At 41.6% G+C, this 11,320-nt stretch overlaps 1 protein-coding gene across 1 annotated transcript in view; it reads right to left on the reverse strand.

Annotated features, from left to right (window-relative positions):
* Positions 1-10,875, reverse strand: part of LRP12 (LDL receptor related protein 12) — a 53,183-nt gene extending 42,308 nt beyond the window's left edge. The window contains exon 1 of the mRNA XM_051611560.1: positions 10,554-10,875. Within this exon, the coding sequence (XP_051467520.1) occupies positions 10,554-10,632 (79 nt within the window). The 5' untranslated portion in view covers positions 10,633-10,875. The remainder of the gene's footprint in view (positions 1-10,553) is intronic.
* Between the last annotated feature and the right edge of the window lie 445 nt (positions 10,876-11,320).

Here is an 11,320-nt window from a genome sequence, read left to right on the forward strand (position 1 = left end):
TTTTACAGGAATACTGTCAGAGTGAGGGTTTATTAGTCTATCTTAATACTCAAACCTCAGATAATAAAGAGATTTATGAAGCCAATGACTAATTTAACTAAGGAAGGGCTGAGATAATGGCCAACAAAACTAACAGGAGACAAACTTAAGTACCAAACAAGTTAGTCCTGGCTTAGGAAACAAAGCTGTGGATTTACAACAGAAGTTCTTAGCCTGTCCTACACAAATCTTATCTCCTGAAAAGCTCAACTGAAGAACACAGTACTCAGTAAATTAAAAAAAAAAAAGAAAAATCATGACCGTGCAACAACAGGGAATGCTTCACACTATACTGCTACAGAAAGGTTCTAGGGCTCAAGTAGCTTTGAGTTTCCTTCTTAAGAAACCTATCTGGAAGAGGAAAATGGGTGAATTAGGCTTCAATGCACTAATTTTGCAATAAAGGGTAAAAAATTATACATACAGGCAGACATTCCACTCTATTAAAAGCCAACCTGCTAATAAAATTCAGCATTTGCTCCTACACCCTTTTTAAAGGTAGGCAACAAATTTTAAAATAGCAAAAAATGTGACATAGCTTGATGACAAGTACAAGATCAATGTCAGACATAATTCTGACATGTTAGAATTCCTACTTATCTGTTTTTATATAATGAAGTTTATAGCTCATTTAAGTACACGTTCTTCCTGTTCAACAGCAGATTTCCAGGTATTAGGAGAAAAGCAAAGCCTGTGCAATAGCACCCCATAAATGATAAAAACATAGATTCTGATTACATATCTAAATAAAATAAAAGATCTTCAGACACTTCAAACATACATCAAAGTATACAATATTTCAGCACAGGCAGGAAGGAATTGCTTAGTAAGAATTTGATGCCATGATCCTTACATTCATAGCATTAATTTATAAACTATATTGAACAACTCAAAACACTTAAAGCTAGTTCAGACCTCCTTCCCAACCAGCATCTCACACCCTTGAAAAAAACTGTTGTGATCATTTTACTCGAAAAACACACTCGCTGAGAAACTGTGCATGTTTATTTCAAAGGTGTTTTGAGAACTTTATTGGCTCCCAAATGTGCAGTATGGTCAGCAAGTTGCATCTCAGATTAAAAATTTGAATTCAGCTTTATTTTGGTCATTGATAATTTCTGAAAGCCATTGTATTTTAGGCTGAATTCCTTCCAGTCCAATGTGTTAAATGGTATATCCAGAATTCAGATCCATCTCCTTTATATAGCTACAAATTAGGGATAGTTTCGGAAAACTGGTGAAAGTGATTCAAATGCAGACTTACTTGATTCCCACATAGATCTTCGTGGCTTCCATGCCCTTAATTAACATTTTAAGAGAAGTGTACAGCTGAATATCTCATTATTCTTATTCTAAAAAAATCACAATAAAGCAACACTATAACTTTCTGTTAGGAGTACAGAGGGAGCCTTAACTTTTCACCCTGGGCAGATCTTAGTTGCAAGAGAGGCATCTCCAGATGTCATTGAATTGGACAAACTGCAACACTGCTGCTCCTCCTTATCTGAACATTTAGAACACAGGATCTCTTATTCCAGGAAAACTCCTCATGGACACCAAAGGCACCACACATAAGCTATGCGGTTCCAACAGATGGTGGGAAAAGTAGACTGTGTTCTTCACTAAGGCAAGATGATAAAGGCATAGTCCTTCACCCAAGCCTTATTTAACCACAGTGTAAAGGTGAAGGGGCTGTACAGGCAGTACTGTCCCAGATTTCCACAATGGATGAAGAAAACCAGTAAGCTATTATTGTGATTTTAACAAGAAATTAGTAACATTATCACTCAGCTTTGGTATACTGAATTGCCATTTACATGAGAACTGTGGTACCACTGAAGCTCTGTTACAGTATGCACAGATGACAAACACAACAGGTAACTTGAAATCAGGGACTGGAGTGAGACAAACTAAAAAACACCTAGGCAACAGGCACTGGAAACAGCATCAGCTGGATCAGCAGCAACAGGGAGGTCCGTAGAAACTGAACTCGAGATATGCAGCTCCCAGACACATCCAGCACTAAAGCTGCTGAAAGCACATGATTACCAAAGGCCAGTGTCAGCCAGAAAGGGGAACATGCAGCAGGGTCACAAAAAAGGATGTTTCAAAACACTGAGGAAGACATACGCTGAGTTACAAAATGCTCAAAAATCTGTTTGTTCATCCACTAATTTTAAAAATACAGGTAAAATGCAAGAATCTAACATGTCTGTAACATCCTTCTGCCTGAGAGCAAGACCTCATGCAATTCCTGAACTCCTCTTGCACTCAAATCTCTTTTCTTGATTGCTGATAACTCCTAAGAGTAACTTCCTACACTGATAAGATGCTCACTAGGCCACCATAACACCCCTTAAAATAGAAGGGCTGGTTCCATTCTTCCCTTCAGTTTGCATCACCTCTGAAACAACAGCTGCTCCCCCAGACAGGCTGGCATCCTCTTCCACACAGAGGAACTGTTCTGCCATCTTTAGCTGTGAACATGCCTTCTCCAGACATCCCAATCTTTCCTTCCTTTGCCATCCCAGCTCTCCAGGCTTCCTTAATATCTCTAACCACAGACACAAGCTGAACTTTACCCACAGAACTGGTTGCTCTTTCAGTACCTTTATATAGGAAACATGAGCAATGGGAGGCGTTCTAACAAAGGAAGCAATTTCTACTAATTACACAACTATCCATCACCCACCCCCATCAGTACTTAAAACTGCATGTCACTGTGATCAAGAGACAGGTGACTGATGATTTTATCACTTATCATCCTAACTCACCAACAGGCATCTCTTTCAGAATATTTAAACTGATGTTTACATTATGGAAAGAAGAAATGTTCCATCTCCATACCTAACAAAAATTATCAACTGTGGAAAAAAATGAACTGTGTAGTCTCCCAAGTACAGTTACAAGTATTTCCATATGGTTTAGACATGTGTTTTGAGTTAAACCCCTGTGTGCTCTCTTTGAGCACTTCTTTAGAAGAAAGCAAATGGAAAAATGTAATTGCTTAGTAGTATGAAGAGCAGTGTGGAGTAAAGACAACAATACCATGAATAAAACAGCATGTTAATTAGGACTCTAGAATCATTCACTTTTTGGAAATGACTCTGTTGAGCTCTATGTACAGGAAAAAAGCAGGAGAGGGTTAAAACCACTTCTTAACACTATGTGATAAGAGAAATGCTTATACATGGATGTTTACTGCATGTGACCTACTCATTATCTCAGTCCCAGTTACTCCAATATCACTAATTGAAGCTTTTAGTTTCTTTTACTTCAGATACTCAAAATACAATTATATGGAAGGAAATAACCCTATCAGAGTATATTAATTCATTGAATTCTAATACACTTCGTAAATTGTAGAAAATAAATGTTAACCAAAGTCTTATGAAAATTCAAATACGGTTAAAATCTACAAACCAGAGCACATGAATGTAAGTGCATGCCTTCCCTGTACAGAACACATCAACAGGACTTCCAGTTCTAAACTGCTCACCTTCAGTTACTAAAAAGTTCTTTCTAAAGGAGTAGTCCCCTACATGAGTTAGATCACTAAATATTTAAGAGGCATCATTGACTAGAATAAACTTATTACTAGTAATACTGTATAAACTAAGAGGAAAAATTAAATCCTTTTTTTTTTCCCCATAAAAGATATATTCACATCATCTGTACCTTCAGAGGGACCTGTATCTCCCAATAGGTTCATACAAAGCTGAAATAAAATCAAGTCACAGGAGCCTCTAGGAGAGTAATTTTCTCCTAACATTTAAACACAAGCAACTTCATTATAGAATTGCACCACATGCCAAAGTGTGCTTACACTGCTTGTTAGAGGATCTACTGTTTTCTAGCTTCAACTGACTTAAAAACCCTGTTCTGGTTACCCAGAATCAGTCCCAGGGGCTTCCACTTAGCAGAGGAAAAATGTCAGAGGTTAAGGGAAGGGTACTCATGAATTACACACAGAATCAGATGGCTGAAAACATGCAGTACACATTCTAATGCACAGTTCCAGTGTAAATTCCACTTGCAGAGAAACATAACTAGCTCACTTTCATTGCTTTGCTGGAAGTTTATAGTTCACTGTAAGAGTAAGTTCAGCTTTCTTGCACATAAGAAAATTCCACAGCTAATTAAAGGTATCTGAGAAAGTACTGACAAGTCACAAGATGCTTAAATGAAAAGAGACCATTTTAAGACAACTCAAGATGCTAAACCAAACTTTTTTGTGGGACTTTTTTTTTTCTCACCATCAAAATACACTTTACTTGTAGCTTTCTTGATTTGTGGGGGAGGGGAGATGGGGGTGCTTTATTCTGGCTCCCTAACTTATTTTTGATCCAGTAACATAGAGAAGAAAAGTCAGGAGGAAAAAAAAGATTCTCAACTTTTTTTTCACTCCTGACTAGTTCAAGAAAGTTGTTCCTTGCAAAACAGATTATGAAGTTACACAATAATTCCCTCCTAACCTAAGATTCAGAGTGTCAAATAGAACAGCAGGAAAACAAATCTAGCAGATAGCTACTAAATATGTTTGCCTTGCTAAAAAGATATCATCAATATATTAATCACATAGCAAAAGTTATAGTATACCCAAATTTAAAGCCTCTGTTCAGAGAAACAAGTCAGAACCATGATTTAGAAATGATTTTGAAAGTATTTGCACTGATCTGTCAGTTACATTAAAATTATTAGATTAAACTTAGATATAAGAATCAATATTCTATACTTCAATGAAACTGCAAACCTTCATGTAACAAAGCATCAGTAAAGTAGCAACTGTAGCACAAAAGCAACTGTAGGAAAAAAATGCAGTCAGAAAAATACAGAAGAGGATGCTGAGGGGAGACCTCATTGCTCTCTACAACTACCTGAAACGAGGTTGTAGGGAAGTGGGAGTTGGCCTCTTCTCTCAAGTGAATAATGACAAGATGAGAGGAAATGGCCTGAAGCTGTGCCAGGGGAGATTTAGACTGGATATTAGAAAGAATTTCTTTACCGAAAGAGCAGTTGGACAGTGGAACAGGCTGCCCAGGGAGATGGTGGAGTTACCATCCCTGAAGTATTTAAAAGAAATATGGACATAGTGCTTAGTGACATGATTTAAGCACTGACTGGGTAGATTACGTTACGGTTGGTGGATTTAGATTATGGTTGAACTTGATCTTCAAGGTCCCTTCCAACCAAGATGATTCTATAATATACCCTGCTATAAATGTTACAAGAATTTATTTCTACAGAGGAGATAATCACAGGATACAAGTTCCATAGTATCAAACACATTGCTACCCAGTATTTTCTTACGAACATGTAAACTAAGCAGGCTGAATCTTGCCGACCAACTGACAACTCAGTAATAATCGGTTACTGCAAAATGTTACAGCTAATAATTCTGAAATGCATACAAGCCAGGCTGCTGACATATCACACTCTTTCAATTAATGCCTAGCTAGATATCCCAGCTGTTACAGTATTTGACATCATCACTAACTATCTGGGACAATACAAATAAAACATTAAAAACTGGAAAATGCAGAGACATCTAGAAAAGCAAAAACACACTACTTATACAGTACAAACAATACTCATTATGTTTGGGTTTTTTTTTAATGTAAGGAAATCAGTGAATTATGCTTAACAAAAATAATGTATACACCTTGAGAAATTGCGGTGTATGGTAAAAGATCAATGATAGGTGGAGGGATTTACCTAACATATCAAAGATAACAAGTTTACAACTTGAGATCTGCCAGTGAGCCACAAGACTGATCATAATTGCAAGTTTTAGCCAGGACAAATATAGAACAATATATTTAAGGCTTAGTTGAAAATAAAACTCATTCATTTTATATATATTCGATACTAAAATACGAGTCACTAAAGCAAAGGAGTCAAACAGATTCACCTGTAGGGCCCCTCCAACACTAACCCAGCAGAGCTCTTCGTCTCCTAGCAATGACAGAAACAACTGAAAAAAGCCATGTTAATTATATGCTTTGCTCTGAGAACAGGAATGGAGTCAGGTGGCTTCTGTCCTGATGTTGTCATTTAGTGCATAATAACAACCATATCAACTACCCTAGATTAAAGTTTCAAACTCTTTTTGCACTACGAGGTTGTACACGATGTCTTTTTTTTTTTGTTCTCCGCTTGAATGAACACTGCCTTAAATATTGTCCATGTGACCTCAAAGATACTGTGACTACAGACCTAACTGTGGCTCTGAACTGCCAGCTGAATATGTATGTATTTGAACAACTTGATATATGACCAGCTTATTAGACAATAAAAATTTCTATGGCATTAAAACCAAAGAATCATAGAATACCTGGACTTTTCACTTCAAGGACTGGAAAACCATTCTAATAAATTAAATGCAGCAGTTTTGCCAGTAACATGATTTACAGCTTAGCAAAATATATCTGTGCAGTATATCACAAAAGTATCACTAAACAGTGACATTCAAGAGTTTAAGGTACAATGATTTATTAAGCCAAGCCATTCCTTCAGGACAGTCTGTTCTGGCTTTATAGTTTAACTTTTTTAGAAAATTAAATAAACTGGCTGGCAGAATTTATTTGCTAACTTGATTAAGGCTATTCTTTCAATCAAGATGAACAAACCTGAAGAAGTATTGTTCTTCATACCATCATTAGCAAACTGACATCTAAGTAAAATCTGGGTCCTGATCAGTGAACTTTTATGACATTTTAACATGACTGATTTTTAAACCAAGTGAACTGTGAAATTATATCTATAGTTTCATTGTAATCTCAATCAACTTCCGTACCAAATAAAAATGGAATGGTTCTAACCCAAAACTAAGTGTTTTGAAGATCATGTAACTGTAAAACTTCTTTCTTTAATGGGCCAGAATAATGTCACTAGCATTTAAGTCTCAGGAGGAACATAAAACATTGTTTCAATTAAAATTTTCAGGAATAATAATTCTCTGACCTCCACTAATGTTTTTCAGTCTTCAAGAAGTAGCCCCTAAAGCCAAACTCATCCTGGAGACTAGGAGAATTAAGACTGATCTCTATCTGCTCCCACTTCTACCCTGGAACTGTTTTGGTCTTTCTGTCCTACTACTACAAATATTTTCCTTTGATACTCATTACATTTGGTGAAGCCAGAAGCAGGAAAATTTACCTACTGTACTACTGATTCAACTACTGTCAACTGTACAGAACACTGTAAAGGTTTTCTTTAGCCTTCTATTCAGCAGGACAGAAATTCAAATTAATATATCGGGTTGACAAGTATAGTTAAGACTATAAACTATTTTACTTTCTAGAAATCTGAAAAAGCCGAGTATCATGCTTCCAGACTCCATTCCAAAGGAAATTTATGTCCTAGCTTCTGTATTGTGCCACCTTAGAGGCTTTTCCTAATACAACCTCTGCTCTGGAACACCAATCCCTACCAAACTGGCCCTAAAAATGCTGCATCACAGTACCATAAGATATAAAACATCATCCTGCAAAAGGTTAAATAGAAATCAAACAAAATTATAACATTAGGAATTCAGTTCTCTAATCCAATCTGATGTTTTAACAAAAAAATAAGTAAGATTGGTTTCCAGCCAATCATCAAACTTGGACTGAAAAATACTGCCCTTAAGAAAAGGACTGATTTCCCAAATGACATTTTCCCCCTAAATAAACTATTCTGCACCATACATGCTTCTGTTTTTAACTCAGGTAACTGTTAGGGCCTTTGAGATAAGTAGAAATGTGTGCATATTTGTCCCAGTATAAGCAATGCCAATATTATAGACACATCCAATAATGTCTTTGATACAGAAATCTCAAGCCAAGAGGAAGACCAACTTATTAAAAAGAAATACCATTTGCCCAACAGCCTACCAAGCTACAATTCTCCTTAGTCGGTGCTATTCCAAAACTTCACTCATCAGTATTCCTCCTTCTCAAATTTTTATAATTATAGTCATCATCAGAAAAAGGTTTGAAAAAATTCACTAACCACAGAGAAACATTCTCTGGAGAGCTCAATTCCCACATATCAGCCTTGGCGAATTTAGTATTTTAATTAGTGGAAAACTCTAGACATTATAGCTGTGCAACTGCTACAATGGAAGGTAACCAAAGTGATGCACTACTGCTTTTCCAAGCATTCCTATACCTTAAGTACCACCTACTGTATTCAAAGCCTTCACATGCAGTAACAATGATAACCACCAAGGCTCTGCTCAGGATCAACATCACAGTCCAGAGCTCTGCTGGCAGCAGTGCCCTGATCAAATTCATGCCAACATTAAATTAGTTTAGTTTGGGAGAGCAGTTGCACAGAAAGGTAAAATGCTTTAATAGGGCATAGTTCCTGTTCCCACTCCTACTTCCTACTCCCAAAAGAAACAAACAGGAGAAACAAAGACTGGGGCCGTGCTACACAGCAAAAGCTTGCTTTTGTTTTGTATGCTCTAGTCTGGGGAGGAGAAAGTTCCTTCCCTTCAAGTAGTGAAACTGGTCAGAACTTCAGACATCTGTAACAAAAACTGTTAGGAGAAACCAATTCCTCATGAGGATGAGGCAGCACACTGATCGAAACTGGAAGCAGCTTCCCCTTCCAGGCTGTGGTGATAACAGATGGTGATGTGTTTCTCAGCAAGGCGAAAGAAACGTATGGAGTTTTTATTCTTGGTTGAACTTTGGAAAGCCTTGATTAAAGGTCTATGAAAAATGTTATTCAGCAGGAATTTTATTTGGTTCTTTTTTTCTTCTCTAACTAAAGATTGTGCTTGTGGTTTAAATTTTTCAAGTGGAAATGCTGACAGTACTGCGTAAGTTATGGAATCACAATCCAAATCTATCTACTGAAGTTAGGCTGATGAGGTATATTCAGTTATCATTTTGACTATTTACTTTAACTCTGTGACAAGTATAATAAAAAAACCCACACAGTTTGCTAAAAACCTTTGCACAGAATTTAAACTTCTCAATTACATTAAGTATGCAAACATAAGAACAGCTTAATATATCCAGACTTGAGATTTTCCCTAGCACTTCCTGCTCTACCATTAGCCAGCTTCTTTCCAGTTGTGCTTTCTGTTTAGCTTTTGACATATCAAATTTTTAACACTGTATACAGAGATTAAAACTATTTTCTTTGACATTGTGTGCATTTAAAGGATTTCTCACTCAGTACCTTGCTTTGTTCATGCACGTAGCCTCCCTCAAAAATTACACCATACCAGCACAACCATTCTGATACAGGTACTGGCATAACTACAGTTCTGTTTGAAGAAGCCTCCTCTACTTCTACTCATGTAGCTATGAAATGGGAAATGTTCTTACAAATGTATGTTGTACATCTACTCTCAAGAGTTTGCATTGATCTTTGCAGCACAAGCATGCGCTGGACAAAGCCCTCTGCACACACAAACCTGAAGTATCTTGAGGTTCCTGGCTCAAGTTTGTTTTCCTGAACAGTAAAAGATATTCCAATTTAGTATGTTCAATCACGTTTTTAAAGCAAAGGCATCTAGTTCAGAAACAGCTAAACCAGATCCCTGCTGCTGTCCTCTGAGCACGGCACATGCCCAGCCCTGTGCCAAAGGCTGCCTCTTGTGTCAGGGGCCCAGGGACAATCTACGCTCGAGTTCATAAAGCAAACAACTCCACGAGAAAACATGCAACAACTCTGTCAAGTATCTGTGTTTTGATCTATCGTGTCCTACTGGGCCACTCACACACTGTAAAAACCAACGTAAGTACATTCCCTAACACATTTACACAAGTATTTTTTACTAGCCGTTCTGTTTGAGGATGGCTTCGTACCCATAACTGAACTGGCAGTCGGGTATGAACTGAAAGCAGGCTGAGCAGAAGCAAAGGTATCTGGAAGGGCTTCAAGGCCTGTGCTGATATGTCACCAGCCCATCACACAGCGCCAGCCCCCCCGGCCCGCAGCCCCTCGGCCTCCTGAGGGGCTCCTTCAGGCCGCCTCCGTCCCAGCCCAGCCGGACGTGGAACATCTCCCAGGCATCCCCATCACCCACAGACGGCGATTATTCGTGACTCAGAGGATTTGGGGTTGGTTTGTTTGCGTGGCCCCATGCCAACTCCGGAGTTCCCAGCAACGTACATCTGCGAGAGAGAAAGCCGAGAGCAGCTGGGCCAAATCCCTGCCTCAGTTTTAAGGGCTTCCCTGAGGAGATTTCCGCCCACCCCCACAGATACAGGGAAAAAAAAACACAAAACAACAAAACTCCGGGACGCGTCCTGGAGCAGCCGAGCTCGGAGAGAAGGACGGGGCTGGGGGCGGGGAAGAGGAAGCACGGGGACTCCAGGGGGGCCGCAGGGAAGTCGTCGTCGGTGGTCCCGGGAGGCGCCCGGGCTCGGGGCGGGCCGAGGGACCAGGCTGCAGCCGGGGCGGCCGCGCCGCCGGAGGCCGGCGGGGAGAAAGGCCGCTTTGTTCACCCTCCCCCGCGGCGGGCGGCCCGGGAGACGGAGGCGGACGGGTGGCGTCACTCCCCCGGTACCTACCGCAGCAGGAGACGACGAGGAGCAGGAGCTGCGCTGACCTCCATGCCGGGGAGCCCTCCGTGCTCCCCCAAGGGGCCATAACACCAGCCCACAGGGAGACGACGAGTGCCGGACCTGCCGCCGCCGCGCGCCCCCGACACGGAGCCGGAGCCGCCGCCGCCGCAAGAGGGGCCGGCCGCGGGTCGCCCGGCGGAGCTGCCGCCTCGGGGAGCGCCAGCGGCCCGCACAGCCGCGCCTCACCCGCCCGCTCGCGGAGCCATGAGCCGCCGCCGGCCTCGGCCTCCTTCCTCTCGCGCCGCGCCGCTTCCTCCTCCCCGGCTGGGCTCCGCCGCGGCTGCGCACTGGCGGCCCGAGCGCATGGAGCCGCTCCCGGCAGCCGCGGGCGGGCGGGGCGGAGCAGCGGCCCCAGACGGCGGGGGCGGGCCCGCGCCGCCCCGCTCGGGCGCGGTGCCGCCCCGCGGCCGCCTCGTCCTGCCCCGCCGGCGGCGCCCGGTTCCGGGCCGCCCTTGGCAGCGCTGGGTCCGCCTGGTCCGGGAGCCGCGTCCCGCGGGGCCCGGCTCCCTGTGCCGGCTTGTTCGCCCGGGTCGCGCGGCCGTGTCGCTGAGCCCAGGAGGTGCCCGCCGGGGAGAAGGGTTCAGACGAGGGCAGGGAGGGTGAATCCTCCCGTCGCTGCGGCGGCAGAGCAGCCTGGAGTCCCGTTGACGTGGAAAAAAAAAAAAAAAACAAAAAACAAAACCCAATGGGGATTTGGGCGCCCTGGCTGTCTG

Source organism: Apus apus, chromosome 2 (genome assembly GCF_020740795.1).
Source record: "Apus apus isolate bApuApu2 chromosome 2, bApuApu2.pri.cur, whole genome shotgun sequence".
In the NCBI taxonomy this organism is placed as follows: domain Eukaryota; kingdom Metazoa; phylum Chordata; class Aves; order Apodiformes; family Apodidae; genus Apus; species Apus apus.